The 19666-nt window shown below is 37.5% G+C and overlaps 1 protein-coding gene across 2 annotated transcripts; it reads left to right on the top strand.

Moving 5' to 3' along the window:
• Nucleotides 1-306: 306 nt before the first annotated feature.
• Nucleotides 307-3878, top strand: LOC106935320 (ubiquitin carboxyl-terminal hydrolase 37-like). Of its 2 annotated transcripts, XM_015015751.1 has the most exons (15): nucleotides 308-462; nucleotides 621-728; nucleotides 856-978; nucleotides 1087-1142; nucleotides 1566-1649; nucleotides 1734-1793; nucleotides 1917-2048; nucleotides 2132-2255; nucleotides 2343-2494; nucleotides 2625-2724; nucleotides 2828-2904; nucleotides 3006-3114; nucleotides 3227-3275; nucleotides 3424-3581; nucleotides 3659-3878. In XM_015015751.1, the coding sequence occupies exons 1-15, from the start codon at nucleotides 442-444 to the stop codon at nucleotides 3677-3679; spliced, it is 1374 nt and encodes a 457-aa protein (XP_014871237.1). In that variant the 5' UTR covers nucleotides 308-441; the 3' UTR covers nucleotides 3680-3878. The 2 variants fall into 2 exon arrangements, with proteins under 2 accessions (XP_014871245.1, XP_014871237.1); XM_015015759.1 differs by lacking the exon at nucleotides 3659-3878 and having other exon boundaries at nucleotides 307-462; nucleotides 3044-3114; nucleotides 3424-3579.
• Nucleotides 3879-19666: the final 15788 nt, after the last annotated feature.

Raw genomic sequence — 19666 nt, 5'->3', positions numbered from 1 at the left:
AATATTTACCACAAACAAATTAAAATAATAAAAAAAGACTCTTTCACATAATGTTTGCCATCCGACATGTTGACATTTTTCAAATGCGAATAGCTTAAATGAGTTTCATGTGACAATCTTTGATTTAATGTAAAATTTGGGTGAAATAACATTAAAAAACAGACAGTTCTATGCAACTCCAAAAATAAAAACTCTCCAACTTTTGTACAATTTCTGTTGATTTTTTTTTTATATATTTAAAGTATTTTAGTTCTAAATACAAGTTGTATACTTTTGAAATGTGCTTCTTGTTGTTAAGCCCGCTGATGTCAACAGTTACTTTCTAGAATTGTTCTTTCGTGCTACAAGGTGATTTAAAATATTCTCTGAAATTTCCCCACTCAAACGCAACACATTTTACTTGAGTTAAGATGCATTTTACAAACCGAGAGGGACCCAGAGATGTTTCATCATCGAAATAAGGTTTGTGTTGCTGACCATGTAACTTTCTCTCCTAGAATTTTGATATTGTTCAGAGATTAGATTCACTCCACATTTCTCTGTTTGGATGTACGGTAGTCATTAAGGACAGTTTTTATCAGTTTGCATATTGGATTTTTCCTTTTCCTTGTCTTTCACAGAAAAAGCACATAATTTGTGAAAAAGCTGAAGGAGATCAGGGCTCACACAACAACAACAATAACAACAACAACTGGATAAATTATTGGCTGCAGCGCTTGTACAATGTAGTAAGTCCCTGTTTTTATTCATACAACTAATGTAGAAGTTTGGAAAAATCTGGACTGTCTGGAATTTATTCTGGTGATTTGATTTAGTTATTTGTTATTTTGTTTGTTTGTTTGTTTTACATCAAAGCTTAAAGATATTGGATTTCCAACAAGTGGAACCACTCAAACAAGATATTCGTCTCAGGAGAAAAAACAACAGAAGAAGACAAGGAAGAAGAAGAATTTCTGGGGACTATTTGATTGCTTCATGGTAAGTTTGACCAAATCTAGCACTTTATGCTTGATTTTGGACTTGATTCTACTGAAGCTCTGCAGGTTGATCTTTTTTATCCTAATGAGCTTGTTATTTGTCTGACAGGGAATAATACAAGTGCATCCTGATACTGATAATGATTCTCAGGATCAAAAGAGAAGGTAACCAACTTCTTTACAGAGTAGTTGTAACGTGTCCAACATTTAGAATCACTAATCTTTGTGTGATTCTTCAGGATTCTAATTCCTTGATAATGTTTCACAAATAAGCACAAGAAAAATGTGCTGTGCATTCAACCTGAAATTAAATACATTGGAACCCACTGGCTTCAGTTGTCACCTAATTAGTACATAGATCCCTCACAGGATTAACACTGAGGTGTATGCAGTGCAGTCACTTCGCCCATAATGCATGTGTGTAGGGAACCAAGTCATAAAAATCAATTATAGTTACAATATATAGAAATGAAAAGGCGTGAAACATACCAATACATACCAGTACTGTAGTCACTTTTGAATGACCAATTACCGTAAGTTTTTCTGTTATATAAGAGGTTTTCTAAATGATTACTTTCCACGTTACAGCCCACTTCTAAAGGAAACTAAGACACAACAGTATAGGAGCTATAGAGAAGAGGACACTTCCTCAAAGCACAACGTTCCCACAAAGTACCTCCAGCACGACACATTAAGTATGAACAGATTAATTGTTATAATCATACTGAACAACTCTGTTTGTTTGTGTTTGTGCAGATTCACTACAATCCAGGTCCAGTCCACTTGTATGGAACATCAGAATGCAACGTTACTTGGGTAAAAAAAAAAAAAAAACGTCTGCAACCTGTAATTACGCACATTACCAACCAGGAACAACGAAGCTGAAAATGTTCTGTCATTAAACGCCATGATGCTAATGTGACTGCATTTTTGCATCAGATTCCCAAACGTCAATATGATCTGCTACATGAACGCCAGCCTGCAGACTTTGCTTACGCTCAAGGAGTTCGTGGAGGACATCAAGTCCCAGGAGGACGTGTTGGCACTGTGTCCCGAGGCTCAGCTCATGAGGTACAGCAAGAACACATTCACAAACACACATAGAGAGATCTGTGAGTTGAAGACAACGTCAAACAGCAGCCTTTATTTTCCAGATGTTTCCTAGACATTGTGAAATGTCACGGCTCACCTGATTCAAGATTGAAACTGGAGGTGGTTATAAGGTTTAAGAAGGTCCTCTCTTTCCAGGCCCCGGAGTTTGGATACGAAGGCATGAAAGTTAGTCAGCTGCTTCACGTGGATCTGTGTTTCACCTGGCTGCAGTGTTTGACATTGATTTAACTCTGCGTGTTCTGGTGCGTTTAGGACGCCCATGAGTTCCTGACAGCTGTGTTGGATCAGATGAAGAACCTGCTGCCACCTCTGACTAAGACGGCGGCCACTATAGGGAAAAGATACAGGTGCCCAGTTCAGACACATCTAGAGTTCAAAATGCGGAACACAAGGATGTGCAAAGGGTAAAAAGCACTCTTCTGCCCAGACTAAACATGCATTTCTTCCTGCTTGTCCTGAGAAATGTTCATTATTTCAATAAGAAACAAGTGTAATATTTTCTGCTTCTTACCTGTATGAACCTTTGATCTGCAGTTGTGGTGTTAAATCCATAAGAGAGGAAAGTTTCATCATGCTCTCTCTGGACCTGATTGCTGGAGGTTCAGTGCAGAACATGCTCAACGTGCACCAGAAGGTATAAGAAACTCATCTGTTTAATCCACCCATCATTCAGACAATGTTTTTATTATGCTTAGTGGTTTTTGTGCTGTAAATAACTCAGTTTGTTTTATCCACAGGAAAGACAACTAGAGTTTAAGTGTGAGTGCGGAGGAAACACATCAGTTCTGCAGTCTAGATTTCTGACCCTTCCCAAGTGAGTGACAACACCTTTTTCCAAATGTCTTCTGCAAAATGTGAAGTCATTAGATGTGTTTCTGTACAATAAAGTCTAAAGCATCAGTTTCTCATCTACAGATATTTGATTTTGCAACTAAAGAGGTTCACTTTCACAGAGAACCTGGTGATGGTCAAACTGGAGGACCCCATCATTTTGTGCAGGGAGATGACAGTAGCTGGCCACCAGGTACACAGATTTGTACAAAACCAAAAATTTAAAGGTACTGTGAGGATAATGTGTGATTGTGACATGACAGTTGTGTGTGATGCTCACAGTTTTTGCCTCTGAATCTTTACAGTACAGCCTGGTCAGTGTCATCAGTCACGTAGGATCTTCGGCAAAGACAGGTCAGATAACATCTTACGAGACGTCTGTCTAATTTTGTTTAAATTTGACTAGAGTTTAAATTCAACCTTCGAATTTTAAGCTAAAAAAAGTCTAGACACTTGGCTATTCTTTAAATCCCAAAGCTCTCATCTATTCTTTGTCTTTTAGGACACTATGTGAGCGATGGGCTGCACCCGGAGCAGTCCTTGGAGGACGGAAACGATCGATGGCTCCACTTTAATGACATTTATGTGATGGAAACAAATGGAACAGTCGTTTCTGAGATGTGTACAGAGGAGTCTTATATCCTTGTCTACCAGAGGAGGGTAAGACAATCCACACCGTGAAGCTGGTTAGTTTATTTCATTTCACTACATGTCAATATTTTGTTGTCTGTTTTTAGGAGTGGCCCTCTCTGCTATGACGACCCAGCCCTCAGGAGGAGGGGCACACCCCAGAGAGCCTGGTTCCTCCCAAGGTTTCTTCCTACAGGGGAGTTCTTCCTTGCCACTGTTTGTCAAGTCACAAATGTACTTTGTCACCAGATTGGACTGCAAGTGACAGAACACAGTCAAAGTGGCTTGCTCTCTGGGAGTTATAAAATTAAAAACTGTACAAACCCAGTTCCATAGCCAGAAGGAAGAATTATTTTTTTTTTTTACTTGGTCCACAAGCAGACCAGAGAAGGGTTTGTAGAAGAACTGCCACATCTAGAACGAGAGCAAGAGAGCAGGACTACTGGTCTCACATGTAGTGAGAACGAGTCAGTCAAAAATACAGTGAAGGACACCAGATATAAAGTTAACGTTTCCGAGATGCATTAGGTCAGGGGTGTCCAAACTTTTGGCCACATAAACCAAAACTGTAGACTCACAAATGTAGCCATGGACCAAAAACAACAACCTAAAATCAAGCAAATAAAGATGCCTGAGAACCTGGAAGGGATTTTTACAACAGTGCATTAGGGCCAAAGGAGTAAGTTTCTGCCGAAAACTCAGAAATTTTGTGATTAATATCACAAATTTTCTAGAAAACTTGAAAATTTTTGACAATTGAAATTCAGAAATTTCAGAGTTTTTTGTAGATCTAAAAAATAGATTTTTTGGTTTTAGAAAATTTCTGAGATTACTCTCAATTTTTTTTTTTTTTTTTTTTTTTTTTTTTTTTTTTTTTTAGCAGAAATGCAATACGTTTTTTTTTATATGGTCCTAATATGCCATAGCAGAATTTGCAAGTTTGCTGTATTAAAAGAGAGATGATTCTTTCTTGTATTAAATTTAAAATAGTTCTTTCTTTTAATACAGTATTTTCAGTAATAAGAACAAGATTTGGGTCTCTTTGTTTCAAAGTACTTGCTATATTTCACCAAGCTTAAGAATGAATACAAGCTGATTTGGGTGCCTCAAAATTGGATTTTCAGTAAAAAACCTCTGAATGGACATGGTTTTATCTTTAGTTAAAACTTGGCTATAAAAACACATATTTTGAGTTGTACTTTACACTTTATGTTGGTAATAAATTTTACATTGATTACTAATTAAAAATCTTACATCCTTGACTTGCATCCATGTTGGTAAAGAACAACACAGACATGACACCATCACAACCTGCAGACAGATTTTTGAGAAGTAAAGTGAAACATGTGCTTCAGTAGATTCATAGTGATGTAAGTAGCTTCTAACAGTTATGAAAAGGTGATTTCTGTTGGAGTTCATGGAGTGTAGACTTTATGACAGATGTCATCCAACCTCTTCATGTTTTGTAAAAGGGTCAGAAAAATGTGTTAAATCAAAGAGAAATGGTTCAAAGTGTCTTCTGCTCTGCTGAGGTAGTGATGATGATAACTGCCAGGGTCTTTAAGGAGGTCAAACCAATCGAGAAAAAGTCTCTTTGAGAAAGCAGTTTGTGTGTATGATTGAAATAATGGGTGTGTCATAGATTCTGCTTTATTCTTATCTTGGAAAAAAAATAAAAATCTGTGTCCAGTTCTCTGCCAAACTCCTCAAAACATCACCGTCATCTGATCAAAAGCTTCTGTGTTTTGAACTTGTGTTACTGAATAATTGATAAGGTTTTTGATGCTCTTTGATGTCCTGGTTTTATGTTTGTTCACATTCATGAATTTTTGATTGCATCTGAATGGATTTTAGAAAAACAAATTTTGCGTTAACCTGAAGTTGGAGGTCAACAAAACAAAGTAGCTCAGGATTTTATTCTGTGCCATGAAAAGTGCATGTGGTCTGTAAAATGTAGAGAAAAGCGTCAAAATATCTTTTAAATGTTGGCATTATATTAATGATACTGTTATGCAAAATCAATACACCTATCAGCAATCTCAATTCCTTTAATGAGGAAAAACTGAAGGATTTGTGAATATATTATTTTATCTGTAGCTACCTTCAAGTGTCACTGATGACCAAATAGTATTGAAAAGTCATATTCCATACATTTTGTTGAAAATCACAGGAAAATCTCTCAAAAGGTTTGTTCTCTTTTTCTGTAGACTACGACTCCAACATTAACTTTCCATACAAACTTCCAGTCGTAACATTCAGATGACACCACAAGATGGCGCTCTCCATTACAAGCTGATAGTAAGAGTGTTTGGTCAGTGGCTTTTCTCTGTGACAACTGTATTTCTGTTAAATGGGACAGAGCAAAAGTCTTTTCTTGCAGATGAAGTCAGAGGTTTTCCTAATGGCTGCTGCCCCGCGGCTCCTCTCTCTTTCCTAGAACTGCAGTGAGTGATGGCCCTGAGGGAGAACCGTTACCATTAGCTGTATCTTTAGACGTGACCTCTTCTGTTTCTACAGAGATGAAACAAAGGTTCACAGACACACAAACACACTCATGCACACATGAGTGTGCATGAGTGTGTGTATATATTGCATATATATTGTGCAATATATATGCACAATATATATGTGCATATATAATGTATATATATGCACATATATATACAATATATATATGTGCATATATATTGTATATATATGCACATATAATGTATATGCATATGGAAAAAATTAAGAAATCACTGCACTGAACCCCATTAAAAACCTCATGGTTTTTCCACCAAATGTTGATTTCTGAACTCCTCCTGAGTTAAAACATTAATATTGTTGTTTCTAAATGAATATGAACTTGTTTTCTTTGCATTATTTGAGGTCTGAAGCACTGCATATTTTTCATTATTTTGACCATTTCTCATTTTCCGCTAATAAATACTAAAGATGTGAACATATACAAGGGCCTCTCATAAACGCTTGAATTTTAAAATAATTTGTAAATTTGTTTATTGAAAACAAGACTACCGTTAAACTTAATTTGATTTTCAGCATTGATAAAATAGATGCCTTTAAAATCAAAATTTGAGTTTTGAAGGAATTGGTAAGTTTTCTTTGTAAAAGTTCAAAGAACTGTCATTGTTTGATGGCAATAGTTTGGTTTGTTCACAAATACATGTCACTGACATTAAAATTTGCTTTAATTTTTCTTGTCCATAACAGATATTTTATCCAGCTGGAGTTTTCCAGGACAGCTTTAATATTTTGCCCCAACTCAGTTAAGAAAGCTACCAACAATAACAATGCGTCACCTAAAGCATGAATAGCTTATTTGTTCTTAAATACATACCAAGCTCAAAACGTTTAACTGCAGTCTCAATAATTATTGTGCTCCCAATATGAAATTATTGAAGCACTTTGCAAATTATTATGCTTTTACAGTTCTTGATGGGTGGACAGAAGTATTTCTCCTGCTTTGTAAACTATTTGGTTTTACTTTGAACGTCATAAGCATTAAGTGCCAAAAGTTTCAGCTGCTCTCACACAACAGCTGGGGATACCCGAGTACAGTTCAGATCTCAGTGTACTGAGATCATAAGGAGAATAGCCTGAATTATATAGTAAATGTGGAACATCAGGGATGACCAGTCTCTTCTAAAATCCTTAACCGTTACTCAGAGCCAGTACCTGGGGCTGGAATCAGAACATCCAAAGTTTTTCAGAAAATGTAATTATTTCTTTATAAAACCTTCATCAAGTATAAAATGACTCAAGCTACAAATGGAAATGCCTACTAGTTTTCCAGTTTCTCCTGAATCAAATAAATTTTTCACGAGAGAGAGTGAATTAAAAACCTGATTTTTGTGGGTGATTGGCTGAAAGTAAGGGCAAATACAATTTCTAGTCCATTAATGTCATGTGCACTGTCTCATCTTATTCAGAAGGCTTTACATAATGGTAATATGCATGCCTGCACAAAAGCACATGATCGTCATCTTGTTATCTTTCTGTTCCACACATTTGCACCAATTTTCATTGACAGAATTAATCAGCGTGGCAATGAAACGCGGACCCAACCAAACGCTTGCCCTACCCAGCACACTTATCTTGTCGGGAGATGGGACTTAGAATAGCACATCAGACAAAAATAGCATAAGCTGAGCAGAGCATGTCATTAGATAAAGGCTTCCCTGACTAGAGGAGGCTGATATGTGTAAAAATCAGTGCTAGTCACTCAAATCTTTATGAGATGTTGGGCATTGTGTTGTGCAGAAGCCAAATCTATTTCATGCATGTGCAGTCACAGATAAGTGCTTCAGTTTGGAGATCTGTTGGATAGGGGCTGCATGTCTCCACACAAGAGCTACAAGTAGGAAGGGAGACGATTAAAAAACTAGCTCAAGGTTAGGTTTGGCTTTTCCTTTCAGAATTTAAACCAGAAACAAGAGCAAGTTTTCAAATCCTTCCGTAATGCGTTTATAAAACATCTGGTTATTCTTCATTATCTTCATCATCATTATAACTTTAGCTGGAGCCTTGGCGACCTGTCCAGGGTTTAGCTACCCTTCTACCCAAAGAGAGTATCACTAGAACAGTTTAGACAAAATATTTAAGAATCAAACAAATGTACACAAAATGTCACTATCACAACAACCTTAAAAAGCAACCTTATATGCAATGAATAGTTGATTTGGGGTTTAGTTACTCTAAACACCGATGCAATATTTAATGTTCCTGTTCAAGAGGAGCATGTTTAAAGCTTAAAAACAGACATTAAAGGTATTTTGGACAATGATTTCAGATTGCTTAAATCACTGCTTTTAATCCATTAAGCTCTGTTTGTGATTGTGTCTCTAACTTTTCCCACTAATTTTTTCTAAAAACTCGACTTTTCCTGAAACCTAATATCTTGAGAACTGAATGCATCATCACTCCCCCTTTAGGCACCACAGAAGAAAACATTTAGATGTTTATCGAAACGTCGCTCTGTCACAGAGCAAAGCCTGAACACGCTGAATCCTCATTAGGCTGGAGGCAGTTTTTCTAAGTGTCAGCTACATAGCAGAAAATAAATAATACAAATGGAAATAAAGGGGTTTTCTACAAGAGCTAATGATGCATCACATGTTCTTTGTAAACTGCTGCTGACCTCCAAACGTCTGCTTGAGTTGCATCGTCTATGAATGATGTCTATCGTCCACAACAATGACATTTTGCATGTTCTGTACCCACTCTGAGTTATCTGTTGTGTTTGCTAACAGTTTCTCTATGAGTAAGTTTAATTAATGGAAGCAAACAAAAGCTTGTGTTTGAGAAAGAAAGGCCTGGGAGGGATATTTTGATTATTTATAAGCATTTATATTATGCAAAGCTTTGCATTTGCCATTTTTAAAAAGCCATGTAGTGCTTTTGGTTTATAAATAGATTAAGGCCAAATTAAGAGTCGTAAATTATACATTTCAGTCATTTGATATCATGTCACAATAATAGATTCCACATTTTCCCCCTCTTACTTTCTTAACGCTCATTTTTTTTTAACATCATTTGCTCTTCTTGCACTTAGCATAAAAAAAGATTTCTTCTTCAGGCTGACACCTGTATATTTTCACATAGCAGCACACACGTGTCAGGATTTTTAATGCAAAATCTAAACCCGCACACTTTTATTTCCGTTCACATTCATCCCGCTCCTCTGTCTTTGTCAGCAGAATGCCACGTCTAGTTGGGGGTAAGAACACCAATTTTAAAGCTCAAATGCGTGACAAACACAAAAGTACATGAAGAAACAGAGAAGGAAAAAGACTGAGAAGAAAGAATGAGAATTCAGAATAACTCCAAGATTGAGTTGCAAATCATGAATACTAAATATGTCCATTCTGGTTTCAGGCAGTCCCTTCTTGGTGTCATCAATCACAACCTCGCTCCTGTACTCCACAGTGGTTTAAGCTGATAATGGACTCTGGGCTGAAGGCAATGCAGGTCCTCTCTGCCTCTGATCAAACTATGATTAAATAACCTCCTCAAGCAGCTAAGACTGTTTCTAGGTCTGAACACCTTAAAATCTATTTCACAAATGTCTTTGCAAACTTGGATTACTTTCACTAGTACAGCCTTAGTCAGAAGCATCCAAAATCCTGGATAACTTATGATGTAAGAGAATAGGTTTTAAAATTGTGTACGCAGAACAAGAAACACTTTGCTTAGAAAGAAACTAAAACCACGAGTGTGGCTCAGCTTGACTTGAAAGACCCATTTTATATCTTGCAGAGCCAAAGCCGATGCTGACTGCAAAGTGACACTGCGTGAAACTCAACTAGAGGTTTGTTAGCGAACCCCAGGGAACAAGGATCATCATGAAGACTATGGCACACAACAAACACAACAAAGAGGAAGTTGTGGAGAAGAATGAGGGTGAGTTAAGATTTTTATATGAAAATGTTCGAGAACTGTGTATGTAATTTAAACTTATGCACTTCCTTATGTTTGTTCATCAGATAAAATTTGAATTAAATTCAGTATGTGAAATTCATTAAACAAGGTACTGTACTCTTTTTAATCTTAAGCAGTAAGTCAGAGATAAAAACCTTTGGAGTCAGGTGAAACACGTACAATCAGACGCAGAAAGAAAATTGGTTAAAAAAGAACGGACTGAAAAAAGAGAAGAAATCAATAAAGACGAAGGTGGACATCCATCAAAGTAGCTGTTTTAATGTCCGGCGTAATGACCGCCTCAGCATGCGGCTCTAGAGTCACGCTTCCAAAAAAATCAACTTGCCATAAATAGATCAAATTTTCTTACCAGCGAGCTATTTAGATAAGCTTCCTATCTTCCTGTCTACCACTTATCTAAATCAGGACCCCGTGCACTTTCAGGTGATAAGCTGATTACAGAGATGATAACCTCATACAACCTCGCAGACAGACACACAGCAGGAGATCTGAGGAAGCTAAGCCAAATGCGTGTTTAAAATACTGATCGATTTGGCTGCAGGGCGTACATAAGTCTGAGAGTTTGGCTGAAGATTATCCTGCTCACAGGTTTACCTCCAAAGAAAATTTTTTTTTTTATGTCTAGATTTTGACGTAGATCATCAGAATACGGTCGTTCTGTTTGCAAAGCACAACAATGTCCACCAAACATCTGTTGCATGTAATATATTCAGACCGGGTTCACTCTGTTTTATGCCACAATATATATCATTCTGCTTGCTGAACATTTGGATCGATTTACATATAGAATTATTTTTTATTTACCTCTGTGTGACCCAGTCAGACCTTCATAGATTATGCATTACAACAGCTTAAAATGTCTCATCTGAACCTACCGTCACTATCGCATCCCTCCCCTTAAAAGTTCCCAAAATAGACAGCAAGAGGCAGCACAGTCGTCTGTCACTGACTGGAAATGACATCAATAACACCCCTCTGAGACAGACCTGTGATGCGGGGCTTTATAAATAACAATGACTTGATTTGTTGGTACACTTCTGCACTGCCTGGAGGGAGCAGTGCGGTTTTATATGGCATACATACCAGACACTCAACTGTGGAGCATCAAGTGTTGATGCGGACGTTTTGCACAGCATTTATTTAAAATGTTTCATGGATGTGTCTGGATTGGGTTTGAGACAATTGCCATTTTAACCCATTCACCAAAGCTGCAGTATATGTAACATTTATAAAAATATGTTTTTCACATGTCTGATTTTTATTTTGTATTATTTGAACATCATAGTGAAGATGCAGCTTGAACAAATACATGCTGGGATTCGAACTCCAGACCTTCTTGCTGTACAGCAGTGGTGCTATGTTCTCTCCTAATGATGCTGTGTATTTTATGAAATGAACCAGTCCACCCTCCATGGTGGGATGTTGTTCTCAAAGATGCATCCCCCCCCCGATGTCTATAATGAAAATGTTGTTTGAAATAAGACCTGTTTTGTGTTGTGTTACGATTCAGAAAAAAGCTGCAGAATATGTGCAGTAATGGAAAGATGAAGAAAAATGAGCCAACAGGAAAGCAATCTGTTTTTTTTTGTTTGTTATTTTTTTACTCTACAGGAAGTGCTGTGTGTCATTCCTGTGATTCACTGATCCTTTATGTGACAGCTGGAAGAACTCCACACAAAACCTAATGTATCAAAGTAATGTTTTTACATCATTCCTCATACATCATGGCAGAAGAAGCAACTCTGTGCTGCAGCATTACTCATAATGATGAAAGTGTTCTCTTTCCCCTTTTGATTCTTCAGTGCCATTACTTGTCCGTCTTTGTCCTTCAGAGCTTTGCTTTACACCCTTATCTATTTACTTCCATGACAAAATGACTCCTAAACATTGAACATTCACCCATCCATCCTTAAAACTCCCCCTAATGTCATGTGAATCACCCTCCTTTCTTCATCGTCACTCAATCAAGCGATTACATCATTAGAACCAGATTCACTTTCAAATCTGCTGATTTTTAATGACCACAACTCTCCGTCACAAAAAACCAGTCCTCTGCTCGCATGTTTAAAGTCACTATCAGCACCATTAAGTACAGCGATCTCATTCTCATCTTCATCAGTCGGCTTCCTGCATACAGTCAGAGCCTCTTTCATCATGTTGAAGTACAGAGGTTGAAAGCTAATTAATGAGGCTCAAACTTAATAAGGGTTCTGCCGTGATTATCATGTCATGCGACCACCAGCCTGTGGTTGCACATTAGAGGAAGCGAATATTACAGCGTGGAGCTTTTCTCATCTCCATCTACTCATGCTCTGCGCCTCATGGTCTTATGTCACCTCCATCTGTCCCTCCTGACTTGTCTTCTCTCATTAGCCCTGTGCATATTTATTCTACTCCATCCATTAGTTAGCATGAAAAAGCTAAATTTGGACCACTCTACAGCAACATATCGGTCTAAGAAGGATCTGAAGACGTTGCCTTAAAAATTAATGGCAGTGCTGGAATGTTTGTTTGGTTGGTTGTTATTTGATCACTGTTAAGGTGGTCGACAGGAAAAGCAAAATGTCCTGCAAACAGGTGTAAAAGGGCAAAAATGATCCTGAAACACATGAATGATGCAAACTTCAAAACGTAAAAACACAAAACATAAACACGATTAAGGTCAGTGTTCATGATTTAGAAATAAAAAAGATGGGCAGGGCAAAATGGCCTCCATGGGACAGTTTCTGATTGAAAACCTCTACTGAACAAAAAAACATAAAGCCTTTACATTTTCAAAAAAATAAAAAATAAACACCCCAAAAACTGTTGGGAAAATATTCTGTGGACTCCCAGCTGGTGTCCACAGAAAGCATATCAGGCCATCAGTCTAACACTGTGTGGTGATAGTGTGATTATCTGGGGCTGCTTCAGGATCTGAACGACTTGCTGTACCAGAAGAGTGATGAAAGAGAAAGTCTGTGTCACATTAAGCTAAATTACTCTTGGATTATACAGCAAAACAATGATCCAAATCACACCAGCAACCTCTGAATGTTTCTCAAGCAGCATAAAGCAAAAAACTGCATAAAAGTTGTGGAGTGACCTAGTCAAAGTCTGGAAGAAAATCCAATTAAGATGCTATGGAGTGACGTTAAAGTGTGTGTGTTCATGCAAAATTCCTCCCAGTGATGTTAAACACTGGCAGTTATCACAATTTCTTGATGACGGCTTCTGTTGCCAAGAGTGGCACAGCAAGATTAATATAACCAGGTATAAAATGTAAAATGTTCTAAATTTTATATCGCTTATAAAATGGTTATATTTGCATTTACCAATATGTAGTGCTTTGGACGGAGTAGGTGTCAGCATATAAATTCTATTCTATTCTATTCTATTCTATTCTATTCTATTCTATTCTATTCTATTCTATTCTGTCATTAGGTAACTTTTCATCATTTGACAACAAAGTTTCGTATTTATTCAAGTTTCATTTCTGTTAAAGTTGTAACAAAACAGCTAAATCAGGAGAAATATGTAAGAGTGCAGATCCTTTTTCACAGCAACGTGTTTAACATTAAAGCTGGCCTCCATTAGGTAAAGCAACAGCTGCTGGAAGCTCAATTATTAAGGGGTTGTTAATTTTGTAGCAGTCAGTGGGATGCTGGTGCAACTAACTCAAAACACAGCCAGAAGCAGAATTACTTCTTCCCATCTAAAATAGCAGCAAATTTAACACAGAGATTTTTGTGTTTGGTTTAAACCAGAGAACACACACATCATTTATTTACATTGCTTCTATTTTTTCTGTCTCATGCAGATGCTAATTTCGAAAGAAAATGTTTTCACAACCTCTTAACAGTTTTCCGTTTAGTTATGTTCTAAACTGACTCATCAAAAACTGTTTCATTGGGATTTTATGTGATTAACCAATGTAAAGAAAATATAGCATAAGCATGAATTGTTTATTTGCTTAAAAAAAGGAAAAAGCTATGTTGCAAACAGCAGAATTAATAGTAGCTTCCTTAATTTCAGCATTAACAGAGCGCTTAGCTTTCCAATTATCAGCCAGGTCCATTACTGGAGAGCTTCTGTTCTGAAACTTTTAGTTGCAACCCTTCTCCAACACGGCTGAGCCAAATTAATGGCTCGTTTCCTGGCCTGCAGAGCTGAATGACGACAGTGAGGGAATTCCAGTGAACTACATATAGCAAACATCGTATTGCTTTATAAATTGAGTTATGCAGTTTGCAGACCAGTGTGTCAAGATAAATATAAACTGAGCTGACTAACTGGATCACTTTTTGACTTTTTTGATAGTTTGTTGTATATCATAAACACTTTAATTTAAAAGAAAATATTCATACAAATGACCTTTTCCAAAAATCCTGTAAACCTGGAATATGTGATCAATAATTACTGGAAACATGCACAACCTTGGACAGCCGGCTGTTTTGTCCATTCGTTCCTTCATCCTTCCACATAAGTGATCACACAACATGAGGATTGTTTAAGCTGCTAGGATGATCTGATTTATTTTTCCTGTGTTCGTTCTCCCTAAAGGTTAAACACAAACCAGATATGTCCACGGAGCACCATGAACTACTTCGTTTTGTTCAACTGTCCTTTAATTCACCCCACTCTGCACCGCCTCACATTTCTTTCCCACGTTTCTTCTGCAGCCACTTTCACTGTGAGGCTGCAGTGGTCCAGTGTGCCCTTTCACTTCCCTTGCATCATCCATTTAACCTTAAAGGAAAGATTTATAATAATAATAATAAAGCCGTGGATGTAAAAAGTAATTTGGAGAACACAGAGTAGGCTTACAGTAAATTATTCTTGTTGTTTTCCACAGTGGCTATTAGGAAAGTCATTACAGCAAGCAGAAACGACTAATGTGTGACTGGAGAGAGATGGAAAAATTAAATTAAATCACCATGCTAATTCAAAACTGGGCTTTGAAATTCATTTTGGTTTGAAATAAATTGACATGGTGGATAATATTTTCTCAAAGGCAGCTCATTCTTTTGAGGCTGTGCTGCTTTCACCATGTGTGTTGAATAATAGAGTCTTTCTTTAATTAGATTCAGCATTTTTACGCATTCAAAATAATGTGAGTTCAGGGTTTTTTTTAGCCAATGGCCACTTTTGTATTCGTTTAATGTCCGTCCCTTTCCTGGAATCATTTATTCATGTCATATGCTGCAATAGAAATATTTTGTATCAATCATATCTATTTGGTTTGTGAATGGTAGAAAACACTAAATATTTCAGAGAAGTTTCCTTGTGCGAACATGAGTCATACGGTCTAAGTAATGAAAAGATCTGGGCTGCCAAATAATAATATTCATTTACGCTCCCTGATGGCTTGTTATATAAAGGAGGTTCAGGGTCTGAAAATAATGGCTGGACATTTTCTATCAGTATTTTCCAGAAGAGGACAGAACTCATGGTTCACTGGTTACAGCAAAGATTCAGATTTTGGAAAATGAATTTATTTTGCTTTTACTCAGGTTGTATTTGTCTGAAATTATAATCTGAGTGTTGCAAAAGACAAGAAATAAATCTGGTCAATTCAGTTTTCAAATCTCTCTGTAGGGAGATTATGTACATTGTAAGGAAACAATAACCTACATTTCAATACCTGTGGCGGTATCATTATGATAGGGTGGCTGAGAAAGCAGTAGGGAAACAATCTGTGAGGCGAGTAGAGTATGGAAACATCACAATTCCCCTTTCAGTGTATTCACTTTTTTTGTGGAATGATTTTGCAAATTATTTGCAGATATTTTCACATATCATATCTAAAACATTCAAAAAAAAAATGCAGCTTAGGAAGCTGAAATTCCTAGGCGCAATGCTACTTCACAAGCTATTGGCTGGCATTACAGTCAGGAGTGACCTGTTTTTTCTTCACACTGTTTGGCTGTACCCCAAAGAGTGGAGAAAACTGTATAAATTAGTTATTTTGGTTGTGCCAAGCTGTTTTCCACAGTGCATATTATTCCATATTAATATATATTTGGTGTTTGAACTATTATATGTTGAGATCCGTAGTTTTCTGTGTTTATTTTTGGGTTTTTTCTGTGTTTATTGTGATCCTGTTCCCTGTGAGTCTCTGTCCTGTCTTCCCTGTTTGTTTCCCAGCTGTGTCTCGTTCCCTGATTACCCTCCTCATGTATTTAAGTGCACCTGTTGTCTTTGTCTCTTGTCGGGTTCATTCATTCGTCGTCTGTTTGCTCCCAGTGCTTCCTGTGATTTTGAGTTTGTTTCCCGTATTCATTATTAAATCATCTTCTTTATGACAAACTGGGTCTATGACCGTTTTCCTCACGACCAACAACACATCATGACAGAATAACAGATTGTTGGAAGCATTTTTAGAACGGCTTTCAAGTATTTACTGATTTCAGATATTGTGCAGTTGTGGTCCTTAACTTCTGCAAATACTGAGAGTCCAATGGCATGTTTTGATTCACAGTAAACAGTATTGGAGGTTTTAGAGAGAGTAGGCAGTCTTATTCCAGTGTCCTAGCTACGTTAAACAACTAAAGACAGCTTCTAAAAGAAGCATCCATGCACATAAACTCACCATCTATGCAGATGATCACTAGTGGGGTCAGACTGTGGTGCCTCCAGCCGGGGATTTCCTCTCTGATACAAAGGAGGCTGGAAGGCTTTCGTATGTTCAGTAAAACCTAGAAAAAGTCGTCTGCAAAGGAAAATTTAAAACCCGCATATCTATTTTTGACCTCTTTGATAACAGTGTTGTTCATTGTTGGGGTCTGTGCTCTGTAAATGAGCCATATTAATTCCCCACAGAGCCCAGGTCAATATCATGTAAATCTCCTAAATATTTATTGCAGTTCTTCCTGATGGTTAGTTTTTCATTTTCCCCCAGCTGACTCATCTGTCAATGTGTCCACAGATCCAGCGTCCATCACCCTGAAGGAGAAGAATTATTGATGGCACTTTGGCTCATGGCTCCATCCAGTCAGATGACTAACTGCTGATGCTGACAGAGTTACTGTGACATAACAGAGAGGAAAAGTGACAGCAAAAACTAACACCACCCTGGAAGTTTTAACAATTTTAGCAAAATCTTTATCCTTACTGATCCAAACATTGTCATTGACAATGACAAAAACTAGTATTTTATGCACCTCCGCTCATAAAATACAGAGGTGTTTTATGAACTTTCATAAAATACCTCATTTTGGAACTTTCATTTTCCAAGATGAAGCTTTCATCTTGGAAGAATTAAAACGATGTGGATGTTTTTTATTAATTTAGATTAAAAAATGTCTTGCAAATGATTCGCGGGGATTTTTTTTTTTTTTTTTTTTTTTTTTTTTGTAACTCTGATAAATGACTTTAAACTATTAAACAATAATGGACCCTACCAGAACTACCCTGATTCCGGGTAAGGTTCATATTGTGGAAACAAACTTTTTGATGAAACAGAGAGCAGTTTGTCACGTCATTGATACTCTGAATGGACGAGACAGAAGCAGACATGTTTACATAGGGTGTTTAAAAAAAGTCAAAGAAGTTCAAGTACAAATCCTATAAAAAAAAAAAAACCTTTTAACTGCAGTCTTGTTTGGATTAACTGGCTATTTTAAAATACTGTAAATGGACTGAACTTGTATATAGAGCAGCAGTGACTTATCCAACGCTGCATATTCAACACACACACATTTCTACATCGACCTCAGATTACCTATAGTTACACAGAGTGATGGTTTGGCTTGACAGGTAACAGAAATATCTGACATGGAGCGAAATGACCTGTCTGATTTATGACGGCAGGTGATGAGAACCGTCCAATCTGCCACATCGCTAACGTCATGCGACACAAAAACAATCCCTCTGATTGTTCCGGTGCGATGCTGCCTGGATGTTCCAGTCACACGTGATAAACCATCAAGCTTTAGTACCTTTGTTCCTGCACTGGATCAACACAATGGCACCATAATAATAACACTACGACAAGACGTCTCCTGGCATCGGTCACGGCACCAGCTTCCAAGTTTCTTCTTTTCCTGGTGCTGCATCCGTCAGGTTGTCCCAAACAAAGTACCCACGCTTGGAGAGGCAGTTAAAGTGAGTAATTGCTTTCCGAAAGCACCGGTAATGATCTTCAATGCTGAATATTACAGAGAAGGTGCCTTCCAGACAGATGGATGGTGTTCTCTGGTTTCTGTATACAGGTAGGTACAAACAGATCATCTTCAACGAGAACAAGTACGCATGCATGAAAGTTTAATTTGTACTTGTCTTAACAGTATATCAACACATTAAAGACTATATAAATATGCATAAAGTAGCAGTCACAAGATTGGAAAAACGCCTATTTAGAACTCATCATCCAATCTATAGTCATTTTAGCTTTTGTCCATAATTCTGTATTAGACAAAACGTAAAATCCAAAGCTATTAAATGGAGAGGAAAACATAGTTTCAATGTTGCTGTATTTTAGTTGCTTTTATGCTTCTCCACCACCTTAGAAGGAGTCTGGCAATTACTTTAATGACTTCACCCTTTTCGGACTTAAACGTTGGGGGAAACATCGGCACAATCGCTGACTTAATCAGATTTTAAAAGTATGTAGAGAAGATGCCTTTTGATGACATTTAAAAACAGCTTTAAAGGGCAGCCTGGGTAAACAGAGCATGCACAGTCTGTCCTTTAAATCCTACATAACAGCAGCATCCATGTCATACATGAACATAAATTGATTAATTACTACTAATTCAAAAATGTGAACTTCAGTCTATGATTAAAAAATGGAGACATGATTCTATTTGTTCACATGTAGAGGAAGTTTGTTTCCCTGTGCAGCTCTGTTCACATGAATGAACTGTTTGCTTAATCCTGGAAGACACCAATCCCTGTATGTTTCTAAAAAGCAAAAATCAAATATTTATATCCCTCCTCTATGCAGATTTGCTGAGTAGATCCTTCTTTTTGTTACTTTTGCTACAATGATGCATTCTTCTTTGTCAAAAATACAAGACAAAGAAAAACCTGTATCTAATAGTCGGCCATCCCACTTCTTACACCAAATGTAAAGGACCAAGATGTAAATGGACAATTTACAGCTATTAGTATGAAAATGTTCCACTGTACATGTTCAGGACCTCACTGAGCATCACGACGTTCTGCTGATTAGACTCTCCTGTTTCTCATGTCACTCAGTCACCTCCCCTGCAGCGAAAAGGTGGTCAGGTTTAGTACTTCTTTGTCAGATCCTGTCACACCCTTCATGCAGGTTCGCCTGTCCTCCTTCTGGCATTTGTTAGTTCCTGTCAGACGCGCCTCAGTTCCTCTTGTGCCAGTTCCTCACACTCTCTCAAATAAACCTTCATCCCAACATTCAGCATCTGCTTTTGGATTCAGTTCCTCCTCAAGAAATGACAGTAGTTTGTGTTTACACGGCAGCAAACGTCAGCACATCCCTGAACTGGTAAAGGGTTGAGAGCAGTGGGACTACAAATTGGCTCTTGCAACCAAATGCTGCTTGTTCAATAATCCCACTATCCCCTCATCCCTTACACACCCAATTCTTTGTACTTCTATTTCTCCCACTGGTGATAGACTCATGCATTTGTTTGGGTTGTATTTATCCAGAATGCTCTGCACTACAGTCCACCTCCTGCTTTTGGAGCGGGCAGGCCCGCTTAGGGTTCACA

Source organism: Poecilia latipinna, unplaced genomic scaffold (assembly GCF_001443285.1).
Source record: "Poecilia latipinna isolate Pla-1442-1.1 unplaced genomic scaffold, P_latipinna-1.0 Scaffold72, whole genome shotgun sequence".
In the NCBI taxonomy this organism is placed as follows: domain Eukaryota; kingdom Metazoa; phylum Chordata; class Actinopteri; order Cyprinodontiformes; family Poeciliidae; genus Poecilia; species Poecilia latipinna.
The sequence above is the reverse complement of the archived record's forward strand: the minus strand, read 5'-3'. Positions and strand labels throughout refer to the sequence as shown.

Bases quoted from the DNA above. Each gene is read 5' to 3' on its own strand.
- LOC106935320 (XM_015015751.1), top strand. From the start codon at position 442: ATGTTTCATCATCGAAATAAG. The intron at 979-1,086 runs GTAAGTTTGACC...TTTGTCTGACAG, and splicing joins GACTATTTGATTGCTTCATG to GGAATAATACAAGTGCATCC. The intron at 2,495-2,624 runs GTAAAAAGCACT...TTTGATCTGCAG, and splicing joins AACACAAGGATGTGCAAAGG to TTGTGGTGTTAAATCCATAA.